Here is a 26,136-nt window from a genome sequence, read left to right as displayed (position 1 = left end):
TACCTTTTTTATAGCATGAAATCAAATAAGACTCATGAATTAACTTATGGAAGATCACAACAGCTGACAAGACACTTATGGTATATGTCAGTTCCAGAGCGGTTCAGCACATGGCAAAACTATACATGCTCTCGCAAAGACAATACTAGGAGCATTTCTTTTATTCCACACAAGAACAGTTGTGTGTCATTCAGCAAATATGCACCCGACAAGAGGAAAGAAAACTTACCACGTGCCAGTAGACCCAGAGCAGAGAAGACAAGAAGCCAGGGCAGCATCTTCAAGTGGTCCCAGGACACCGACACAGAGTCTAATCAGTAGTCCTGGAGGGCACTGGCACTGCAGAACACTGACAGTTAAAATGGCTGTGCTAACTGCAGGGCACCGTGTCTGTTCTCCTACACTCAGTGTGCCTGCAGAGGGCCGGCGTCTGGCTCGGACTTCTCGGAGCCACCTGCACACGTGAGTTGTTTCATAGAGGTGAGGAGCCTAACGTCTGTGTCTAGCAGACCCTCTGCACAGCTGTGTTTTACAGGCCCAGGAGATGCCTGCTCCTTGCCGTGGCTGTGGCTGATCCTGAGCCTCCCACAGTGGACAAATGAAACCATTTCTAAAGTTCTTTAAGGGCAGTTATAACGACCCAGAATAGGCATTTCCATTTCTACTGCTGTAGCTTTATATTTGGCACTTACAAAAATCCCTGTAAGACAATTATCCTGAAGGCCATTCCTTTTTCCAGAGAAGAATACTCAGACTCAGAAGTGTTGACGACAAGTAGTGGCAGGTATGGGCTCCACAATTTATAGAACTGGCCAATCAGAAGCATGGAAGGTCATAGGGTTAAGTTCCCTATTCTAAAATCACTGAGAAGTTGTCAGTCAGCCTTTACTCTAATATCAAGAGAACAGCCATCTGTTTCCACTCATTGTTCACATTCTGGGGTCCAAATAGTGTGTGGGGGACCCTTTAGACACTACACTAAGCCTCACCTAAGCTCACCTGTATGAGCATTAAGTCATATTATCAAAAATTCCCAAATGAGTAGGGATAGAGACTACCCCTCCAAGACAGACCTGTCAGACTTCTGGACCTCCACTGCAAAGCCCAATTCTGACTTTGTTTCTCTCTTTTTTATTTTATTAATTTATTCATATTATATCTCAATTGTTATCCCATGCCTTATATCCTCCCATTCCTCCCTCCCTTCCATTTTCCCCTTAATCCCCTCCCCTATGACTGTGACTGAGGGGGACCTCCTCCCCCTGTATATGCTCATAGGGTATCAAGTCTCTTCTTGGTAGCCTGCTATCCTTCCTCTGGGTGCCACCAGGTCTCCCCATCCAGGGGATGTGGTCAAATATGGGGCACCAGAGTTCATGTGAAAGTCAGACCCCACTCTCCACTCAACTATCCTAATGGGACTCTAGGTGAGAAAAGCATGGGAGAATGGGGAAATAGAAGGATCCAGAGGGTTCTAGAAACCTATAAGAAGAACATTAAGATGGGCGGATCCAGGCCCAGGGGTCCTGTGCAAACTATGGCACCAGCCAAGGACAATACATGCAGTAAACTTAGAATCCCTACCCAGATCTAGCCAATGGACAGGATGACTTTGTTTCTCTTGGTGGAGATTCTCAACGCGGGACTGAGGGAAAGGTACAGGGTTACTTTGATGCTCCCCAGATCCAAGAGCCATGTCTGCCTTTGCAGGCAGAAATGAGCCTTTGACTCGTGTTAGGTGTGAAAGCCCCACTCTCTTTGTTGCCAACCAAATCATCAGCTTCCTCCAGCTGAAGGAAAATAGCATAGACATCGCCCTGCACTGTTTTGATACTACAGTTGATACCTCCAGATGGAAGCTTTTTATTTATTTACTTATCTATTTATTATGTATACAATGTTCTGCCTGCATGGACACTTGCATGCTGTATCACATTACAGATAGTTGTGGGTGCTGGAAATTGAACTCAGGACCTCTGAAAGATCATTCAGTGCTCTTAGCCTCTAAGCCATCTCTCCAGCCCCTAGATGGAAACTTTTAACATTACCACTTAAGAATTTAACATATGAAGGCTTCTAGAACACATACATACACACACACACACACACACACACACACACACACACACACACAACCAACAAAACAAAGCAAACAACAACAGCACAAAACAAAAAACACCAAATAACACACAAGACCCATTCATTCAGAAAGCTTTCCTCCAGCCACACGCCCCCCAAAATGAGCCCATTACAACAGGGCAGGCACCTCATATGTATGTGAGGGAAATCCACCCTCTTCATTAGTCAAATTAAAGACAAGAACCAACTTGCCCACGACAGAATCTCTGTCAGCTGCCTCCCAGAAAAGAATCTGTCTCCTGGAAACTACTGGAAAACATTGTCAGTCCTAACTGGCAGGAAGCTTGGATCCTCGTCATGTGACTTTTCTGCTTCCCTAGCCATAAGTAGTAATGTCGCAGCCATAACCTTGACCTTGTCATACCATACTTCTAAACTCTGAGGGATGGAAACAGGCCTGATCTTGCAGGTCACTGAACTGATGGCCTCTGTCCCTTCTCCTGGACTGCAGGCAGAGAGCTGGCAGGACAGGCTGAAGCCTGGGTCACACTGCTGTGCATCCTTTATACACAAAGTCAACAGTAGACAACGCTTCAAGGCTTGAAAGACTGGGAAGAAATGGTGTAGAGGTGAATCCAAAACTAATAGCCTCTGCAAGAAGATAAAGGATTGTTAGTTCCTGATTCTTCTAGAAAAAAATGGGAAAGAAAACTTTCCTGCTTGGAGGACAGCTTAAATGAGAGAGATAAGGAGAGTTTCCTCAGCTGTGCTTCCTGAGGGAAGTCTAGCTTCTTAAGGAAAGAGGGCATCTGGAGAACACTCACATTCGGAAATTCCTGAGGACCTTGTGCTGTTCCAGCCCAGCAGGGCAGAGTGAAGCCACTTCTCCCTTTATTGGTTGCTGCTTTCCTTCTTCAGTCTGGTCCTCCAGTCCCTGCCCTTTTCCGAGCAGGTGTCTCCTCCTTCAGCCTTTGCTTTCTGTAGCTCTAGAAGGCACGCCCTCCCTGCGAGTACAGCACTCAGGCTCCGGCTTCCCAAAGAGAAGTTGACACAGAGAGGTCCCCCTAACAGAAGACAGGCAGGAGCCCTGGCAATAGCATCCCTCAATAAGCCCTGGCAACCCCGGCCTGGCACATGCCAGGAAAACTGGGTTTAAGGACCATTGATTGCTAGCTAGGCAGAGAATAGTTCTCAAAGGCATCTTCTAGATGTAGAGATGGAAACAGAAAGCTTTGGAAAGTTCGGTTAGTGTCCTGGGACTGGGATCGGGTCCTAATTTGATCGAATGCGTGTCCTGTTTTGCTTTGCTTTCTTTATGCTTACAAGAGTCCTCTCCTGTGACCACAACACAGCACCACAAACACATCCAGACAGTGGCCCCAAATTATGCACCAGCATAGATGAACCCTTAACAACAACAACAGCAACAGCCTCTTTAAAAGAAGCCCTCCCTTGGGTGCCCTGAAGTCATAGACCTTATGCCTGGAAGGCAATAGTTTTCCTTAGTTTTGGACACGTCCACAAAAAGGAAACACACACCCTTCAACCTTGCAGTTGCACCATTGGTTAAGGAATATATCATTTGCAGATGACTTTCCCATACATGACCAGGTGTCGCTATGGCGTGCTGTTATCTATGGCGTAATGGCTCTGAGTTCTACCTGCATGAGGGAACCTGGAATAACTGTGTTCACATCTGGTGACACAGAAGGAACCTGAAGTCTGGAGAAGGCTTGCCCCACCATAATACTTAAAAGACTCACCATGGCACTGAACTCACAGGCTATGTGATGTCAGATACTTTCACTCTTATTCACTCCTCTGGGCCTGTTTCCCTCAGCAGCCAGGTGGAAACGACAATATTTACACAGTTGTCGTGAAGTTCCATGATTTCTGAAGGCGTGTGTTCACAGAGAGGGCTCCACAGAGGCTGTTTAGGCCACCGCAGGGCTGCTGTGGGACGCTGCCTCTGTGGCTGTAACCCTGCTGATAGCAATCCCAGATATGCTTCCTTCTGCCTTCCATCCAGCCCAGCACTGACTTGCCTGAGGAAATTGGAAGCTCTTGGACGGGGGCTGGGGTGGGGGGAACACATGCAGTCAAAACAGCTATTTAGGTATGCTGGTAAATCAATATAAAACACCACAGAGTACGTGCCTAGGACTCCCACGACTCAACTTTCACCCATTTAACACACACTTAGTGAGAAACTGCTGCCCAGGAGGAGCTGGATGTTCAGTAATGGAAAACAGGTGAGTTTTGTTAGTCTGCAAGCAGTTGGTCTGCTGGGATATGTGTGTGAGGCTGAGTTACTGCAATCTCAGTCCTTTCTCTCATTAGCATTTTCAGAATGGTGGTACCCGAATGCTGCCCTGACTTCTCACGCTTTTACTATAACGCTTTGTTAGAGGAGGTTTCTCTAGTGGGTTATTTTTTTCAGTTATATTCCTTTTGTAGGAAAGGCAGAACAGGGTTTTCCTCCTCGTTTACCTCCAGGTTGTTAATTAAAGAAGTGAATTTGAGTGGTTTCCTAGCGTTTTGCTAATGTACCCAGTTTTGGGGTTTTGTGTCATCCTAAAGCAACAGACCTAAAGTTAATGAGCTTAGACCTGCTGAGATTATTATTGTTGATTTGAGACTTGTCCATTAAAAATGGGTGTTGAAACTCTCTGTCTAGACAACACAGATCTCCTAACGCTTTTTTAATGCAACTTGAGAAATATTTGGCAGCCTTTCCCCACAGTTCTCGACCTGTGAGCCATGGCCCCTTTGGCAGACCTCTATCTCCAAAAGTGTTTACATTACGGTTCATGGCAGTAGTGAAGTTACAGTTATGAAGTAGCAATGAAAGTAATTCTGTGGTGGGGGAGGTGGTCACCACAGAGATGGGAACTGTGTCACAGGCTCGCAGGGTTAGGAAGGTAGAAAACCATGATAAGACCCCATTGCTCCCGGATACATAAAATGTCTCAGATTCTGTGTCAACTGCTGCACTCCAAAATCATCCATTCCTCATAGAAATGTTGAGTGCTTTTACAGTTGTCAACTTGAACCAGTCAATTAAGGCAAGAAGTAAACCTTCTACAAACAAAGTTTTAAAACATATTTCATGGAGTTTTTCAGTTTTGTAGTTGTTGTTGTTGTCTCTCTTATGAGATCAATGGACTTTTAAAAAAAAAATTTATTCACTTTACATCCCAATTGTAGCCTCTCCCTTCCTCTCCTGCCGCTCCCACCATCCTCCCTTTTCCCTCCTCCCCTCTCTCCTATTCCTCAGAATAGGGGAGTCCTCTCTACCCAACTACCCCAGCCAGTCACATCAGTACTGAGCAAGTCCTCTTTCCCTGTGGCCTGATGAGGCAGCCCCACCCAGAGAGAGTGATCAAAAAGCAGACAACAGAGTCCATGTCAGAGACAGCCCCCACTCCCCTAACCAGGAGCACCACATAAAGTCTGAGCTGCCCATCAGCTACATCTGTGCAGGGGCCTACATCCAGTCTCTGTGGTCCTTGCTTGGTGCTTCAGTCTCTGCAAGCCACACTGGGCCTGGTTAGTTGGCTCTGTTGGTCCTCTTGTGGAGCTCCTGTCACCTCCAGGTCCTTCTATCCTTCCCCCACTTTTCCACAAGATGCCCTACACTTTGCCCAATGTTTGACTGTGATTCTCAGTATTTGTTTCAATCCACTGCTGGATGGGGCTTCTCAGAGGACAGCTATGCTAGGTTCCAGTCTGTGAACATAGCAGAATGTCATTAATAGTGTCAAGAGTTGGTTCTTTAGAACACTGTGATGGGCGGATCTGGGCCCAGGGGTCCTACTCGATCTATGGCTCCAACCAAGGATAATACCTGCAGTCATCATCAAACCCCTACCCAGATCTAGCCAAGGGACAGGACATTCTCCACAGTTAAGTGGAGACTGGGGACTGACTTTCACACAAATTCTGGTGCCCCATATTTGGCCATGTCCCCTGGATGAGGAGGCCCGATGGCACTCAGAGGAAGGATAGCAGACTACCAAGAAGAAACTTGATACCCTAGCATCATATTCAAGGGGAGGAGGTCCCCCTCAGTCACAGTCATAGGGTAGGGGAATGGAGTGAAAGCGGGAGGGAGGGAGGAATAGGAGGATGCACGGGATGGGATAGCAATTGAGATGTAATATGAATGATTTCATTTTTCAATTTAAAAAAAAAAAGAGTTGGTTCTTTGCTATGAGGTGGGTCTCAGGTTGGGCCAGGCATTGGTTGGACAGTCTCTCAATTTCTACTCTATCTTTTCTTCTTCTTAAAACGTTTTAATTATGTGTGTGGAACACACACAACAAACTAAGTTTTATCCCTGAGCATCTTGTAGGCAGGGTAAATTTTGGGTCAAAGTTTTTGTGAGTTAGTTGGTGTTCCCTTACCTCCACGAAGAGTCTTATCTAGTTAGAGAGTGTCCTCTTCAGTATCCATGACCCCCGTTACTAGCAGTCTCATCTACAGCCACTCCCATAACCTCCAAGAAGCCTACCCTGTCATAGGTTTCCAGATTGTCACAGAGATGCCTCCACCCATGGTTTCTCTTCTCTCTTCAGGCACTCTGTCCTCCACCCCAATATGATTTCTACCCTCATTCCTCTCTGTGCTCTGTTTCCTACTTTGTTCCCTCTCTTCAACCATGTCTGCTGTTTATTTTATTCCCCCCTTCTGAGTGAGATTTAAGCATCCTCCCTTGGGTCCTCCTAGTTACTTTTCTCCTTTGGGTCTGTGAATTGTAGTGTGTTTATTCTGTACCGTATGGCTAAAATCTTCTTATAAGTGAGCACATACTATGTATGTCTTTCTGGGTCTGGGTGAGTTCACTCAGGATGATCTTTTCTACTTCCATCCATTTGCCTGCAAATTGCGAGATTTCCTTGTTTTTAGTAGATGAGCAGTATTACGTCATATAAATGTGCCACAGTTTCTTTATTCATTCTTCTGTTAAGGGGCATCTAGTTTGTTTCCACATTCTGCCTATTACAAATAAAGCTGCTATGAAAACAGTTGAGCAAGTGTCCTTGTATGTTGAAGCATTTTTCAGTATATGCCCAGGAATGGTATAGCTAGATCTTGAGGTAGAGCTAGTCTCAATTTTCTAAGAAAGTACCAGATGAATTTCCAAAGTGGTTGTACAAGTTTGCACTCCCACCAACAGTGGAGGAGTGTTCCCTTTTCTCCACATCCTTACCAGCATGTGTTGTCACTTGAGTTTTTGATCTTAGTCATTCTGATGGTGTAAAATTGAATCTCAGAGTCATTTTGATTTGCATTTCCCTGACGACTAAGGACACTGAGCATCACTTTAAGGGCTTTGCCATTCAAGATTCTTCTGTTGGGCATCCTCTGTTTAGCTCTGTACCCTATTTTTAATTGAATTATTTTGTTTGTTAGTATTTGATTTCTTGAGTTTGTTATATATATTTTGGATATTAGTCCTTTGTTGGATGTTGGATTGATGAAGATATTTTCCCAATATGGAGACTGCTCTTTTGTTCTATTGACTGTGTCCTTTGCCTTAAAGAAGCTTTTCAGTTTCATAACGTCCCATTTATTAATTGTTGATCTTAGAACCTGAGCTGTTGGTGTTCTGTTTAGAAAGTTGTCTCCCATGGCAATGAGTTCAACGCTTTTCCCTACTTTCTCTTCTAGCAGATTTAGTGTGTCTCTCTGATTTTATGTTGAGGTCTTTGATCCACTTGGCCTTCAATTTTGTGCAGGGTGATAGATATGAATCTGTTTGCATTCTTCTACTTGTGTCATTCAATGTTCAGTGGGGTGGCCTGTGTTCTACTACCTGTGGGTTGGCCCAGGTTCCAAGTCCGGCAGGTTGGTCCAGGACCTGCTTGCCTCTGGACAAGAACTGATGGATCTCAAAGTAAAAGGTCCCAAGGTTCCATTTCTTGCTCAGGGGCAGATTAGAGCAGCACTCATGGTGAGGATCCTGGCCCAGGCACTAAGCCACGTTCTTGACCTCTCTGGGGGAGGTGGAAAATGAGTTTTCCACAAGTGTTAGCTACAGTTTTGTTCTTTTAGAGTGAGACTGTAGGTCTCAGAAGGCAGTGGAGACTTGGGAGCCCACAGGACTGTGATGATACCAGTGTGTCACAGATCCTTGTTTGAGCTACTGTGCTAAACATAGCAGAGGAAGCGGGTGGATATTCAAAACCTGTTGGCAGGCAGGTAACTCAGGTGAAATGGAGGCCTAGCAATGCTAACCAGGGGTCAGTTAGTAGCAGTGGTGGACTAGATCCCAGCAGCTGCAGAGGCAGTTCAGCCATTGCTGCCTGACCACCAGGTATTCAGTGGCAGCTCCCCCTGGAATAAATGGAGTCTCAGACGATCATGGTGGAGAAATGTCTAGCAAGAGAGCCCCCAAGCACACCAGCCAGCCTTTATTGATAAACCTTAGGCAGTGGGGAGGGGTTTTGATGACGAATGTTTCTGATTCCCTAGAGCCAAGGGTGCCAGGATACTTAATCTACATACATTGGTACAGTATCTCATTTACATGTAGTAACAGGGGTCCTATCACAAGAAAGAGAAAACAGTTACTTAATTATCCTATTGTTGAGGAAATGTCTTCCAGGTACAATTAAAGGTCATTTGCTGAAGGCTGTGATCTCCTCAGCATAGGGTGGGGTACTTCTAGGAATTTCCTATGCTTGAACAAGTTCCTTATCAGGAAAGGATCAAGACTGTAATCTTCCTTGGGGGATATGTGACACTCCTTACCAAATCTGGGGTTACCAGATCAGATGGAGTGATAACTCTATTGAGAAAATGGAGTCCACCTTCATAGACTGAGCACAAAATGGCTATCTGGAGAAGTCAGACTTTAACCTTACTTATTCAGTAGAGTCCCACATACATGTAGACATTTAGTTAGACCATTTGTTGAAGACGCTTTCTTTTTTCCATTGTATAGCATTTGGTTCTTTTGTCAAAAATCAGGTGTCTGTGGGTGTGTGAGTTTATTTCAGGGTCTTTGATTCAGTTCCATTGATCAACCAGTCTATTTTTATGCCACTGTCATTGAGTTTTTATTAATATTGCGCTGTTATGTAGCTTGAAGTCAGGGATGGAGATAATTCCAGAAGTTCTTTTATTGTATTGGATTGTTTTTTAACTATTCTGAGTTTTTTGGTTTTCCATGTGAAATCAATAATTGTTCTTTCAATGACTGTAAATAATTGTGCTGATATTTTGGTGGAATTACATTGAATCTGTAGATCGCTTGTGGTAAAATGGTCATTTTTACTATGTTAATCTTACCAATCCATGAGCATGGGACATATTTCCATCTTCTGATCTTCTTCAATTTATTTCTTCAGAGACTTGAAGTTCTTGTCATACAAATCTCTGACTTGCTTAGTTAGAGTTACACCAAAATACTTTATGTTATTTGTAACTATTGTGAAGGGTGTAGTTGCCCCTACTTTCTTTTTAGCCTATTTGTTGTCTGTATATAGGAGGACTACCAATTTTTAAAGTTAATTTTGTATCTAGCCCTTTGTGTTGATCAGGTGTAGGAGTTTCCTGGTTGAATTCTTGGGGTCACTTATGTATACTATCATATCATCTGCAAATAGTCTTTCCAATTTGTATCCCCTTGATCTTTTTCAGTTGCTTTACTGCTCTGGCTAGGACTTCAAGTACTATATTATAGAGATACAGAGATATTGGGCAGTCTTGTCTTGTTGCTGCTTTCAGTGGACTTGCATTAAGTTTCTCTCCATTTAATTTGATGTTGGCTTGCTGTATATTGCTTTTCTTCTGTTTAGGTATGTAGCTTGTATCCCTGATCTTTCCAAGACTTTTAACATGAAGGGGTGTTGGATTTTGTCAAATGCTTTTTCATCTTCTAATTAGATGATGATGTGAGTTTTTTCTTTCAATTTGTTTATATGGTAGATTACATTGATGGGTTTTCATATATTGAATCACCCCTGCATGCCTGGAATGAAGCCTACTTGATCACAGTGGATATTTTTTATGTGTTCTTGGATTCAGTTTGCAAGTTTGTTTTGTTCTGTTTTGTTTTGTTTTGTTTTTTCTGTTTGGTTGGTTGGTTTTGGTTTTGGTTTATTTATTTTTTGAGTACTTTTGCATCAATGTTCATAAAGGAAATTGGTCTGAATTTTTTTCTTTATTGTGTCTTTGTGTGGTTTACATATCAGGGTGACTGTGGCCTCATAGAACGAGTTTGCCAATGCTCCTTCTATTTCTATTTTGTGGAAGTGTTTGAGGAGTGTTGGTATTAGCTCTTCTTGGAAAGTCTGGCAGAAGTCTGTGATGAAACTGTTCATTTGGCTCTGGGATTTTGGTTTGTTGTTGTTTTTGTTTTGTTTTGTTTTGTTCTTGTTTGGTTTGGTTGGGTTGGGTTGGTTTTTTTTGAATGAGAGACTTTTAATGACTTCTTCTATTTCCTCAGTGTTAGTAGGATTATTTAACTTGTTTACTTGATCGTGACTTAATGTTGGTAACTGGAATCTATCAAGGAAATTGTCCATTTAATTTAGATTTTCAAATTTTATGGAATGGAGCCTTTTGAAGTAAAATCTAATGGTTTTGTAGCTTTTAGTATTTTTCTTACTTTTGTAGATTTAGTATTTTGATTATTATGTGGTCGGGGTGGGGGTCTTTATTTTTTGGTCTAATCTAGTTGGTGTTTTGTAAGTCTCATGTATATTTAAAGGCATATCTTTCTTTAAGTTGGGGAAATATTCTATGTCTTTGTAAAACATATTTTCTGGTCTTTGGAACTAGGAATCTTTTTTTTCTCTGTATTCCTATTATTCTTAGGTTTGATCTTTTCATGGTGTCCTTGATTTCTTGGATGCTCTGGGTCAGAAATATTTTCAATAAAAAAATTTTCCTTTTACAGATGTATAAATTTCTTCAATTTCTCTTCTATGTCTGAGATTCTCTCCTCCATCTCTTGTATTCTGTTAATATGCTTACCTCTGTGGTTCCTGTTCTCTTCCCTAAGTATTTTCTCAGTTTGTGTTTTCTTTATTAATGCTATTTCCATTTTTCAGGTCTTGAACTCTTTTATTCATTCCCTTCGCCTGTTTGATTGTGTTTTCCTGATTTTCTTTAGGTGATTCATTCATTTCCTCTTTTAATGCCTCTATTTGTTTGACCGTATTTTCCTGTAATTTTTTGAGGTATTTATTCATTTCTTCTTTAAAGGCCTCTACCATCCTCATAGGCATAGATTTAAGGTCATATTCCTGGATTTAAACTGTATTAGGATAGCCAGAGATTGCTGCCATAATGTTCTGGTTTTTGTTGATTGTATTCTTATGCAGATATGTAGACATATCTGGTTGCCCCTTGCATTGGCTGGTTATTCCTGGAGATTGCTAGGTTTCTTCAGCAAGTGTTGTGGGGGAGCCCTATGTCATGGACTGGAGGCTGGATCTCCTCAAATAGCCAAAAGCTCTTTTTTTTTTCTTTTTTCTTTTCTGGTTGTGCCCCAGTTGGACCCATGGGCAGGGAATTAGGGGTGTGGGTTTTTAACCTGTGTGATCATGAGGTCCTGCATGTCTCCTGAAGACAGTTAGTAGAGCCATCAACTGTAGACTGGATCTGCACTTCTCTGAGATCTAGAGTCATCCTCAGGATGTTGGGAGTATCTGGGAGGTCTGAGGGTGGTACCATGCATGTCTGGCAGCTGGGATCCTCTCCTCTCTCTTGGAAAACATGAACAGATGCTGGTGTTTGGAGTCCTTAGCCCAGCATCTTTCTTGACCCTCAGACACTGTGCTCCTTGTACTCAGAATTTTCTAGGATCTGACATCTTGGAAAGGGGCTTTGTATGCTCCTATTGCCCAGCAGGTCTCCATTGGGGGATGGGTAGAACTATGGACACGGGACTTGAGATCAGTGGATTTAATATAATATTTCAGCAAACCCAAAATAAAACACTAAACAGTAAAATTTAAGCTGACTTCTCTTGTCTTGTTGCTTCAGCAATGTAGGGATGGTGTGCTCAGCTGGTACAGAAACTAGGCTAAGAGTGTGGAGTTGGCATGGGAAGGGGAGCAGGGAACTCATCAGGTTGGGCAAGGGTGAGAGAAAGAGTTCAGAGCAAAGCCAGGGTATGTGAGGTTTGCACAGGTAGATAGGATTCTGTTTTCTCTTCTAGTCTGTTTTTTTTTAATGGATGAGTTGAGACCATTGATATTCAGATTTATTATTAAACAGTGCTCATTACTCCTCCCCATCTTTTTGTTGATTTTGTAATATCTTCTTTTCTTTGGTAAGCATCTTAGCGTCACATATGTTTTCTTCCTGTAGTCTCGTGATGTGTTTATCTTTCTCACAGACTGAAAATATTTATTCCAGGAGTCTCTGTAGGCCTGGTTTGGTGGTCATAACTTTTCATTAGCCTGCTTTTCTTTTCCTTCACCTTCAATTATGTCACTGTTGTTGGGTTGGCAGTTGTGATTTTTTTTTTTTAAGTCTGAAAGATACCTGTCTACTCCCTCACCACTTTTATGATTTCAGCTGAAAAGTTGGCAATTGTTTTAAGTGAGTGACATTTATGTGTGACTTGGTCCTTCTTTCTCAGCTTTAAAAATTCATTTTGTAGTTGGTACATTTGGATATTTAACTAGAATGTAATGTGAGAGTTTCTTTTCTTGTCCTGGTATATCTGGTGTTCCATGTGCCTCTTATATCTGAGGAGCTTCTATTTACCTGGATTTGGAGAGTTTTCTTCAATAATTTTCTTTTCATTTTTGTATGTTTATAACTTGGAGGTTTGGTTTTCATATGGAATCTCAAAATTCTGGTGTGTTCCTTTCAGGCTTTTTAAAAAAGTTACCATTGACTTTAAATGAGTGATCAGTTCTTTTCCCACATGATCCATTTGTTGTGGAGGCTTCTCACTGAATTATTTCTATCTCTTCATTAAATTATGTCTGGTATCATTAACTGACTTCTTTATCTTATTCAGATGTCTGTATAGTCTTGGAAAATCATAAAGTCCTATTTCAGTTCTCTTATCATATTTGTAATAATTCTTTTAAATTCTGCATATGGAATTTTGTCTAAGTCATTTTGACCTGGGATCACTTCTATAGGACTGGTGATGTTAGCATGACACACGTTGGCCTTGGTTTTTCTGCTTCTTGTGTTTTCGCACTGGGCTCTAACAGTCCGAGATTAAGTCATTAGTGTTGTGTGGTTCTTTTCTTTTATCTTGGGTTCTCTCTCTTCTTTGGGTGAATGTGTTTGCCGTGCTTAGGAGAGACAAGGTTATAGTTCAGTTGTGGTGATGCTTTTATTTGTTATACTTGTGTACCAGGCACCAGGCTCTATCTTCAGTATGCCCTGTGGATTGAATACTGTCTGCAGGAATGGTAACCATTCAATAGTTAGCTCACTCTAGTAACAGAGTCGTAAGTAACTACAAAACAAACACATGTTCAATACCAATAAGTTTCATGCGTAAAGAACCTCCAATAGTCCTGCTGTACACATTAATACAGTGTTAACATAACTACAAAAAAGAACAGGAAAACAATGAAGGTGAGACTGATGCATTGTTAGGTGGGACCAGAGAAGAGGGGCCTACCTAGTAGTAAGAATAGTGAAAACAAAGACAAAGGGGGAAATGTGGGAGGGTTTGTCAGTGGTAGACTAAAAAGAGAAGATAAAGATATTTATCCATCACTCATAAGTCAGATCAGCAACCTGATTTTGAGAGATGTAACAGTAAGGAAAGTAGGTTTGAGAAAAGAGAATGAACAGAAGAAAAAAATGGGGAAAAGGGGAAGGAGACAGTTCAAAATATGACCAGTAGATGGCAGTGTTGACCTGCTTCAATGACCTAGTGATGCAATAGCTGGGGAGTGAGGAGGGAGGAGATAAGACAGTCATTAGCCAAAACAAACAAACAAACAAACAAACAAACCAAATTAGCCGGGTGGTGCACACCTTTAATCCCAGCACTCAGGAGGCAGAGACAGGTGGATCACTGTGAGTTCAAGGCCAGCCTGGTCTACAAAGTGAGTCCAGGACAGCCAACGCTACACAGAGAAACCCTGTCTCAAACAAACAAACAAACAAACAAAGACAGTCGTTGGCAAGTAACGGCTGTAATGGAAAGAAGAGCTGTGTGGCAATGAAGGAAAATTAAATTCCTGCTTTTGTCTCTGTGGCAGATCATTGCTTCGTCTCCCTGGTACTGACCTGGATTGTACTCCATGCTGATTTTTACAAGAACCTCCCACTTTCTGTTCTCTTGGGTGACTTAGTTGTAAACTTCTTAACTTTGCCTCTATGTGCTGTAATGGTCACCCTATTGGTTTCTGTTTCCAATCAACATTGGGCATAATTCTGCCCACTCACTTCTAAGTGCTTAGAGTTAGTGTCAGTTGCTTAGCTTAATTTTTAAAGTTTCTCATCATGTGACCCTAACAAATTTATTGATCTTCACCCTCCTTCTTAACCCTCACTTGCATCAACTCCGGAGTCATATTCAGTTATTTATTTGTTTTTTTTCATGTGCTTCTGATTTTATTTTCCTACAGATCTTGACTACAGTTTTCTCTATTATCTAAAATTTTGTAGGAGACCACACACACACACACACACACACACACACACACACACACACACACACACACACACACCAAAGCATAGTTCTCATCTTAAAGGGGCATAAAAGACAGTTTAATTGGGGCCATCTTGAATAACCATGCACAAGAACACATATTTAAGTTAAACTAAATTCTATGTTCCACTGTAGAATCACTTTCCTGAAGCTTATAGTTTACTTTAAAAAAAAGAAAGTCATAAGTCAATGCAATTTGGAAACACATTGGCTGGTACATCAGAGAGGAAATTACAGAGAGATGGGGGAGGCATTTCATTACATGCTGTATTAGCCAGGGTTCAGAGTTGACAGAATGAATATGTGTGTTACAAGAGAGCATTACAAACTGTGGTCCAGGTAGCCTGACACTGGCTGTATCCCAATCGAAAGGCCAAGAATCCAGTAGATGTTCTGTTCAGTTCGCAAGACTGGAAGTCTCAGCAGCCCCACCTAGTGATAGCCTCCTGGGGAAACCCTAGACACTTGCCTCTGTCTACCTTCTCATGTACTCCCAGTGCAGACATAATTAAGGTCAAAGAAGCCCCAGAAACTCTACAAAACACTCACTGTTGTGGCACCTGAGAATGAGATGTGAAGTGGAGCAAACAGGTACCAATGCTCTCCAAAGAAGCCCCTGGCTTGGATTTAATCTCACCACAACTGTGGAATGGCCCTCCAAAGGATCACTGGTGCTGGTCCTGAGTGAACATCTACCAGGTATGATCAGTGACACGGCTCTCATACCCACCAAAGAGTCCACAGACCCTCAGATTCTCAAGTTCCCACATATTATCTAGCAAACAATGGAGGAGAAACACAGATGTCCCTGGTCTCAGCCTGCCACACGTTTCCTAATAAATCCTTCAAAGTCCCTGCTCTAATCCAATTCACCATTAAGCATCACTATAGCCTCCCTGCAGACATAGGTAGTACCACCGTGCCTGAGTCACCTGCATACCTAATATGCATATCCACAGGCACCTCATAGTGCCCCATCCTGAGGTAGTATTCACTATCTTGAGCAAAATTTCAATAGATGTATTTAAAAATACTGATGCAGCAGAGAGCCCTTGAAATGTAAACATGAACCCATTGTGGCTCAGCAAGCACAGCCGATTTCTCTAACAGGATCCACATTCTAAGCAGTTGACTCTGATTCTGACCAGGCTCTCTGACCCTTGATCTTGAGTTTAAGTCCACTCCCTCTGCAGCTTCTCAGACATTTTTCAATTTTTAAAATATATTTTATTAATTTATTCATATCACATCTCAATTGTTATCCCATCCCTTGTATTCTCCCATTCCTCCCTCCCATTGTCCCCTTACTCCCCTCCCCTATGACCGTGACTGAGGGGGACCTCTTCCCCCTGTATATGCTCATAGGGTATCAAGTCTCCTCTTGATAGCCTGCTATCCTTCCTCTGAGTGTCACCAGGCCTCCCCATCCAGAGGATGTGGTCAAATATGGGGCACCAGAGTTCATGTGAAGGTCAGACCCCACTCTGCACTCAACTGTGGAGAATGTCCTCTCCATTGGCTAGATCTTAAAGAAATGCTCAACCTCCTTAGTCATCAGGGAAATGCAAATCAAAACAACTCTGAGATTCCATCTTACACCCATCAGAATGGCTAAGATCAAAAGTTCAAGTGACACCACATGCTGGTGAGGATGTGGAGAGAGAGGAACACTCCTTCATTACTGGTGGGAATGCGAACTAGTACAGCCACTTTGGAAATCTATCTGGCACTATCTCAGAAAACAGGGAATAGGGCTTCCTCAAGACCCAGCTATTCCACTCTTTGGAATATGCCCAGAAGATGCTCCAGCACACAACAAGAAAATTTGCTCAACCATGTTCATAGCAGCCTTATTCATAATAGCCAGAACATGGAAACAGCCTAAGTGTCCCTCAGTAGAAGAATGGGTAAAGAAACTGTGGTACATATACACTATGGAATACTACTCAGCTACTAAAAACAAGGAATTCCAGAAATTTCTGGACAAATGGATTGAACTAGAAATGATCATAATGAGTGAGTTAACCCAGAAGCAGACTCAAATGGTGTATACTCACTTATCTCTGCATATTAGCCCAAGGGGCATGTCCCATGAAAGTTTTCACTTACCAGGAAACTGGGACAGAGGGGAGACATCCTGTTGGGACTCTTGATGAGAGAAGCATGGGAGAATGGCAAAGTAGAAGGATCCAGAGGGTCCTAGAAACCTACAAGGAGAACATTATGATGGGCAGATTTGGGCCCAGGGGTCCTGCTCAAACTATGGCACCAACCAAGGACAACACAGGCAGTAAACTTCAAACTCCTACCCAGATCTTGCCAATGGACAGAACATTCTCCACAGTTGAGTGAAGAGTGGGGTCTGACTTTCACACGAACTCTGGTGCCCCATTTTTGACCACGTCCCCTGGATGGGGAGGCCTGGTGGCACTCAGAGGAAGGATAGCAGGCTACCAAGAAGAGACTTGATACCCTATGAGCATATACAGGGGGAGGAGGTCCCCCTCAGTCACAGTCATAGGGGAGGGGAGTAAGGGGGAAATGGGAGGTAGGGAGGAATGGGAGGATACAAGGGATGGGATAACCATTGAGATGTAATATGAATAAATAAATAATTTTTTTTAAAAAATCAAAGGAGCACAAAGGAACCTTCCATGTTAAACACACACACACACACACACACACACACACACACACACACACACACACACAATTTATTCATACTACATCTCAATTGTAATCTCATCCCTTGTATCCTCCCTTTCCTGTGCAGTCATGAGAACTCAAACACAATTGAAATACAAGAAATTACCTCAATTCCTTAGTAATGAAGATGACAATGGAGGAAATGAATAAAATATGTAATCAAAGGCTGGAAAAAACAGCCAAACAGGTCGAAGACATAAAGAGGCCTATAGAGAGGGACTGGAAAATTTTCAGGAAAATACAACCAACCATATGAAGGAAATCAATAAAAGAGCTCAAGATCTGAAGATGAAAATGGAAACAGTAATAAAGGAACAGACAGAAGAAAAACAAGAATGAGAGACATTAGAGAAGAAAGTAAGCAACATAGATGTGAGCTTTCTAACAGAATCCAAGAAACAAAGGAACAAATCTCAGGACTAGACAATACAATAATAGAACTCGAAGCAACCATCAAAGAAAATGCTAAATGTGAAAAATTCCTTTCACAAAATATCCAAGAAATCAAGGACACCATGAAAAGAATAAACCTGAGAATAATTAGCATCGAGGAAAGAGAAGACACCCAACTCCAAGGCCCAGAAAATATCTTCAACAAAATCATAGAAGAAAATTTCCCAATTTAAAGAAGAAGATACATATAAACAGGTAAGAAGCTTACTGAACACCAAATAGAATAGACCAGAAAAGAAAAACTTCCAGTCACATAATCAAAACACAAAAACAAGACACAAAACACAAAAAACAAACAAAAAAAAATATTAAAAGCAGCAAGAGAAAAAGGTCAAGTAACATACAATGGCAGTCCTATCAGAATTATACCCAAATTCTCAGCAGAGACCATAACATCCAGAAGGGCCTGGACAGAGGTCCTGAAAATCCTAAGAGACCACAGATGCCAGGACAGACTACCATACCCAGCGAAAATATATATATATAAATAGTTATTGACAGATAAAGCAAAATATTCCATAACAAAAACAAATTCAAACACTTCCTTTCAACAAAACCGGCTTTACAGAAGTTACTAGAAGGACAACTCCACCCCAAAGGGACAAGCCACAACCAAAACTACACAAGAAAGATAACTACACCATCACAAAAACACAACCACACAAACTCTCTACTGTGACCAACATCAAAAATTAAGGGACTTAACAGTCACTGGTCATTAATTTCTATCAACATCAATGGTCTCAATTATCCAATAAAAAGATAGAGACTAACTGAATGGATGCATAAACAAGATCCAACATTCTGCATTCAAGAAACACATCTCACCCACAAGGACAGACATTACCTCAGGGTAAAAAGCTGGAAAAATATTCCAAGCTAACAGTCACAAAAAGTAAGCTGGTGTAGCTATTTTAATATCTAATAAAATAGACTTTCAATGATGAGGAAGGACACTTTATAGTCATCAAAGGTAAAATCAACCAAGATGACATCACAATTATAAACATCTATGCCCCCAATAGAAGGGTACCCGCATTTTTAAAAGAACTATTAACAAAGCTTAAATCACACATCGATCCCCACACATTTGTAGTGGGAGACTTCAACACCCCACTTTCAATGAAGGATAGCTCAGCAAAACAGAAACTAAGCCAAGAAATAACATCACTAACCAAAGTCATGAAACAAATGCACCTAACAGATATTTACAGAAATTTTCACCCAAACACAAAGGATTATACCTTCTTCACAGCACTGCATGGAACCTTCTCCAAAACTGATCACACAGTAGGTCACAAGCAAGTCTCAACAGATACAAGAAGATTGAAATAATACCTTATATCCTATCACATCACCATGGTCTAAGGCTGGACTTCAACAACAACAGAAATAACAAAAAGCCTACACAGACATGGAAACTAAACAACTCTCTACTTAATGACAACTGGGTCAGGGAAGAAATTAAGGACTTCCTGAAATTCAGTGAAAATGAAGAAATAATATACCCAAATTTCTGGGACACATTGAAAATGGTGCTAAGAGGAAAATTCATAGCACTAAGTGCCTTTATAAAGAAATTAGAAACATACCACATAAGCACTTAATGACACATCGGGAAGCCCCAGAAAAAAAGAAGCAGAAACAAGCAAGAGGAGTAGATGTCCAGGAAATAATCAAACTCGGGCCTGAAATCAATATATTAGAAACAAAGAGAACAATTCAAAGAATCAACAAAACCAGAAGCTGGTTCTTTGAGAAAATCAACAAGATAGACAAACCATTAGCCAAACTCACTAAAAGGCAGAGAGACACTATCCAAATTAACAAAATCAGAAATGAAGAGGGAGACATAACAACAGACACAGAAGAAATACAAAGAATCATAAGATCCTACTTTAAAGGCATATATGCCACAAAATTTAAAAATTTAAGGGAAATGGACAATTTTCTTCATGGATTCCATTGGCCAAAACTGAATCAAGATCAGATGACAAATTGAATAGTCCTATTTCTCCTATAGAAATAGAAGTAATCATTGATAGTCTCCCAAAAAAAAAAAAAGCCCAGGGCCAGATGGTTTCAGCACAGAATTCTACCAGACCTTAAAAAAAAGGAGCTAATACCGATATTCTTCAAACTACTCCAAAAGATAGAAATGGATGGAACATTATCAAATTCACTCTATGAGGCCGCAGTCAGATTGATACCTAAACTCAACAAAGACCCAACATAAAAGAGAATTTCAGGCCAGTTTCACTTATGAGCATTGATGCAAAAATACTCAATAAAATACTTGCAAACAGAATACAAGACTACATCAAAGATATCATTCACCATCACCAGGTAGGCTTCATTCCAGGCATGCAGGCATGGTTTATATGTGGAAGTCCATCAAGGTAATCCACCATATTAACAAATTGAATGAAAAAAACCACATGATCATCTCCTTAGATGCAGAAAAGCATTTGACAAAATCCAACACCCTTTCATGTTTAAAGTTTTGGAGAGATCGGGAATACAAGGCACATATCTAAACATAATAAAGGCTACATACAGCAAGCCAATAGACAACATCAAATTAAATGGAAAGATACTCAAGGAAATTCCTCTAAAATCAGGGATCAGACAAGGATGCCCACTTTCTCCATATCTCTTCAGTATAGTTCTTGAATTTCTAGCCAGAGCAATAAGACAACAACAGGAGATCAAGGGGATCTAAATGGAAAAGTCAAATTATCCCTATTTGCTGATGATATGATAGTGTACATAAGTGACCCCCAAAATTCCACCAGAGAACTACTACAGCTGATAAACACCTTCAGTAAATTGGCTGCATACAAAATTAACTCAAAAAAGTTAGTAGCCTTCTTATACACAAATGACAATCATGCAGAGGAAACCTACACCCTTTACAATAGCCACAAGCAATATAAAATATCTAGGAGTAACTCTAACCAAGCAAGTGAAGGACTTGTTTGAGAAAAAAAAAAAAACTTTAAATCTCTGAAGAAAGAGATTGAAGATGACATCAGAAAATGGAAGGATCTCCCTTGTTCATGGATTGAGAGAATTAACATAGTAAAAATGGCCATCTTTCCTAAGGCAATTTACAGATTCAATGCAATCCCTATCAAAATACCTACACAATTTTTAAAAGTTCAGTTCTCAACTTCATATAGAAAAAAAACAGAATAGCTAAAACAATCCTGTACAATAAAATATCCTCCAGAGGAATCTCCATACCTGATCTCAAGATTTACTATAGAGAAACAGTAATTAAAACTGCATGGTACTGGCACAGCAATAGGCTGGTTTATCAATGGAATTGAATTGAAGACCTAGAAATGAATCCACACACATATGGTCACTTGATTTTGGGCAAAGAAGCCAAATCCACTTGATGGGAAAAGGGTATCATCCTCAACAAATGGTACTGGTCTAACTGGATGTCTACATGTAGAAAAATGCAATTAGATACATATTTACCACCATGCACAAAACTCAAATCCAAATGGATTAAAGACCTCAACATAAAAGCAGAGACACTAAATTGGTTAAAAAAAAAAATAGGGAAAGGCCTGGAGCACATTGGCACAGGACACAACTTCCTGAACAGAACACCAACAGTCCAGGCCTTAAGGTCAACAATTAATAAGCTGAGAAGCTTCTGTAAGGCAGAAGACACTGTCAATAGAACAAAGCGGCAGCCTACAGACTAGGAAACAATCTTCACCAACCCTACACCTGACAAAGGTCTAATATCCAAAATATATAAAGAACTCAAGAAATTAAACACCACCAAACCTAATAAGGCAACTGAGAAATGCAGCTTGGAACTAAACAGAGAATTCTCAACAGAGGAATATCGAATGGCTGAGAAACACTTAAAGAAATGCTCAATGTCTTCATAGTCATCAGAGAAATGCAAATCAAAATGACTCTGAGATTACACCTTACACCCATCAGAAAGGCTAAGATTAAAAACTCAAGTGACAGCACATGCTGGCGAGGATGTGGAAAGAGAGGAACACTCCTTCATTGCTGGTGGGAATGCAAACTAGTACAGCCACTTTGGAAATCTATCTGGCACTTTCTCAGAAAACTGGGAATAGGGCTTCCTCAAGACCCAGCTATTCCCCTCCTTGGAATATACCCAAAAGATGCTCCACCACACAACAAGGACATATGCTCAACCATGCTCATAGCAGCCTTATTCATAATAGCCAGAACCTGAAACAACCTAAATGTCCCTCAGTAGAAGAATGGATAAAGAAACTGTGGTACATTTACACTATGGAGTACTATTCAGGTATTAGAAACAATGAAATCTCGAAATTTGTGGACAAAAGGATGGAAAGAGAAATGATCATACTGACTGAGTTAACCCAGAAGCAGAAATATTCACACGGTATATACTCACTTATAATTGGATACTAGGCCAAGAGGCATGTCCCATGAAAACGTTCACTTACCAGGAGGTTGGTTTTTATTTATAAATGTGACTCCTGTATTGAGTTTAACTATAATTCATATAATTATGGTGTTAAATGTGGAGATAATCAAATATGGGATACATACTAGCAGCCACTTATTATATAATTTTTGAAATATTTTGCATTTGGTATATATGATGGCTAATTTTTTTAACCAAATTGGGAATCATTGAACACTCAAGTGTGTTGGGGATAATCTAGAGTAGATAAAGTGAGATAAGATGACTCACCTTAAATTGGGGAGTCTACTATTGTGCTAGGACTTGATAGAAAAGCCCAGCAGATCACTTGTGTTCATTCCTCTCTTTCCTGGCTAGAAACAACGTAACCAAGTGCTCCTTTTTGCTGCCACCACGCTCTCTTGGATGTAGTAGACTGTTCCTGGAACTGAGCGCCTAAACCAACTCTTCCTTAAATGAATTGTTCATGTCTTTTGTCACAAAATAATAATGGCAACTAATATCACAGTCAACTTAAATCACAAACTAATTATAAAAGATAGATAGTTTTAGCTCTTTTGATGAATCAAGCAAACCTCAAAGTACTGCTTTGTGGACTATGATAGCCACTGGCAGGATTCCAATTTGAATAGTGATTTGTTTACTCTAGAAAAATGTCACAAAATACCAAAACTACTCCAACCTCTGGCAAAGAGGACATTGGGAACATGTCTGTCATTCAGCTCAAGGGCAGTGTCACTCAACCAAAGAACTACATTTAAGAGTTAAAAAGACTAAGTTTATAATGACAAGATGTGATGGAGATTTATTTAGATTCAGAAATTTAGATGCACCAAGATAGGAAAGATGTCTTCTTCAAGGCTGTCAAATACAAATAGCCAAAACACTAAGAATGTAACATTTATATAATTCCTGACTGTGACAGGGTTCTTCTTGCCATAAGTAATCTATTGTATATATGTGTAATAATATAAATTTATATGTATAAAAATAAAATAATTTTTTAAAAAGTCAGGGTCCACGAGCGGGCGCAGGTCTGCGGGGTTCAAAAGATGACATCCTCAATGCATTCTGAGGAGGATGATTGTGTTCCAGAGGGACACAGAAATGTTCATCCCCCCCCCCCCCGAGTGGCCTGATGGGGAGGAAACACTTAGTGCGATGTCTTAGAAATGCCCAAGATGGCATCGATCGCACACTGTGTCTGATCTTCAGAACAGCAGTGACTGCACAGCCACCAAAGGACCATAATGAGAGCTCCAAAACACAGTGCTTGTGTTTCCTAGAAAGAAGGAAATCCTGTCATATGGATTGTCCATGCCTTCCCTCTGCAGGACCATGGAACCATGCTCAGGTGAGCTCCCAGGGACCCTGGGCCACAGCCACTGCAGCAGCCACTGCTTTTCGGGTTGTGGCCTGGTACAGTGTGGGCCAAGGAGATTGTGTTCGAGGAAGGGCTGCTGTTTGAGTCGAGCCATCCACACCATAGGCCTCACGGACCTCCTCTCATAGGCCAGGGCCATGCTCAGTGTTCAGAGCTGTGTCATGCAGAAGTGGATAGTAGAGGCAGCACTGAGGCAGAGGCCCATGGCAGATGGAGCATGAGATTGAACCAGAGACTTGGGAGGCACAAATCAACAGAGCCACAAGTTCCCCAGGACAAGAAGCTGAGCTGGGCCAGCATCAATGGTTTCTGCAAGCTATTCAATGAAGACTTTGAGGAGCCTCCGCTTGCCACCTGCTTGATAGCCCAGTACCCACAAGATCCAGTACCCACAGGAGTAGGATGCCATCCAGGCCTTGACAGCCAACAACAATATAGCAAATTGAACGGGAGCAGGAGAGCTGGCCCCGAGGACACAAGAACGGGAGAGCTGGCCCTGAGGATGTAGGAGCAGGTGAGCCAACACTGGAACACGGGAGCCAGAGAGCTGGCCCTGCCCTGAGGACACAGGAGCTGGAGAGCTGGCCCTGCCCTGAGGACACAGGAGCTGGAGAGCTGGCCCTGCCCTGAGGACACAGGAGCTGGAGAGCTGGCCCTGCCCTGAGGACACAGGAGCTAGAGAGCTGGCCCTGCCCTGAGGACAAGGGAGCGGGTCCTGATCCAGGGCTCTGAGTGGACCTCACCCCAACATCTACCTCATGTATGACCTGTTGGAACACATGAAGGGGTCCGACCTCCAGATTCAAAGATTAAGAATCTCCTTGACACACGGCAACAACGGGATATCCAACAGCAGTCCCAGTGAGGATCCAGTAATGATAGTGTAGGCCTCAAAGCAGACCCAGGACTCATAACAATGAACATTTGAAAGTAAACATATGTGGATAAAAGGCTATACTGCGTGATACACTACAGCGTCTGTGACAAGATTTTTTGTTTGTCTGTTTTATTTTACTGGAGGGAGAAGAGGGATTTTGGTGCATGACATGTAAATCATAGATATTCAATAAAAGTAAAAATAAATAAATAAGTACATAAATAAAAATACAATCTAATTTTTAAAAAGACAAAAACTAAAAAAAGTTAAAAAGAAACCAAAAAAAAAGAAAAAAAGAAAAGAAAGAAAAGAAACCTGGGCAGCATCTTCAAGTGTTCCCAGCACACTGACAGTGAGCAAAGTCAGCATCCCTGGAGGGTACTGAAAACATGATACTGCTCACTCTGTGGTTGGACACACAGGACTTCATGTCCTCCTGTTTGCCTCCCCAGGGCCAGGACTTGCCTCAGGTATCTCAGGATGACCTACACATTTCAGATGCTATATAAATGGGAAGAAATTGATACCCATGTCTAGCCAATCTACTCCATAACCACCTTATATGACCCCCAAGAATTCCTCTCCCCATGTAGAAGCTCTGGATTGGTGGTAAGCCTACCCCGGTTGACAAATATAACAGTTTCTGAAATTCATATGAAACAGTTATGGAAGACCTCTATAGACATTCTCATTTCTAGTACTGTAGTCTTGTGGTTAACACTCACACAATTCTGAAGAAAAACATCCTGTCTCTCATTTTTATAGAGAGTGTCATGGCTTAGATAGACTGAGTGACATGTTGAGGCAGGTTGTGCCTCATTCCCTTCACTGTAGTGCAGTCAGAAGTACGTGAGGTATCTAATTCGGTCCCTTATTCCTTAAAGTTCTTGAAGGCTGCTGAGGCTCCCTGTTCTCAAACAATGGTGTGGAAGCCAACCAGCTGTTTACGCTCACTCCTCACATCCTGTTTCTAAGTCTTCCGTGAGGACTCCTCAGAGCTTTCCTTAAGCCTCAAAGTGACTTGTGAGAACATATGTCTAAAAGTTTAAATCACATCCATGAGATTTCCCAAAGAGTAGTGACAGAGACTGTTTATCTCTTCTACCTACTAGACTTGTCAGATTCCAGATCTTCCACCTGATAACCTGATTCTGTGCTCATTTCTGGTGGTGGAGATTCCTCACATGGAGCCAAGGAATAAGATACCTAATCAATCCAGCTCCCCACATCCAGGAATCTTTTCTGGGTAGGCAGAAATGAACTGTTCACTCACGGTCAGTATGAAACATGAAATCCATATACTGCCAACCAAATCATCAGTTTTCCTCGGTTAAGAAACTCTATAGGTATTACTGAGGTATTTGGGATATGCATACCACCTTCCTTTACTTTTGACACATGGCCATTTCCAGATAGAAAATGTTAGCATCATAATTTAAAATTTGAGCCTATTGAAAATTTCCTGAATTGGCATAAGATACTTCTTATCAAATAAGATTCTAGATCTCATGCATTCAGGAAAGCTGTGCCCC

The 26,136-nt window shown here is 41.5% G+C and overlaps 1 protein-coding gene across 1 annotated transcript in view; it reads right to left on the bottom strand.

Moving 5' to 3' along the window:
- Positions 1-26,136, bottom strand: part of Pglyrp3 (peptidoglycan recognition protein 3) — a 70,249-nt gene that overhangs the window by 10,095 nt on the left and 34,018 nt on the right. The window contains exon 4 of the mRNA XM_051156933.1: positions 230-310. Coding sequence (XP_051012890.1) covers positions 230-310 — 81 coding nt within the window. The remainder of the gene's footprint in view (positions 1-229; positions 311-26,136) is intronic.

This window comes from Acomys russatus, chromosome 15 (genome assembly GCF_903995435.1).
Source record: "Acomys russatus chromosome 15, mAcoRus1.1, whole genome shotgun sequence".
Classification (NCBI taxonomy): domain Eukaryota; kingdom Metazoa; phylum Chordata; class Mammalia; order Rodentia; family Muridae; genus Acomys; species Acomys russatus.
The sequence above is the reverse complement of the archived record's forward strand: the minus strand, read 5'-3'. Positions and strand labels throughout refer to the sequence as shown.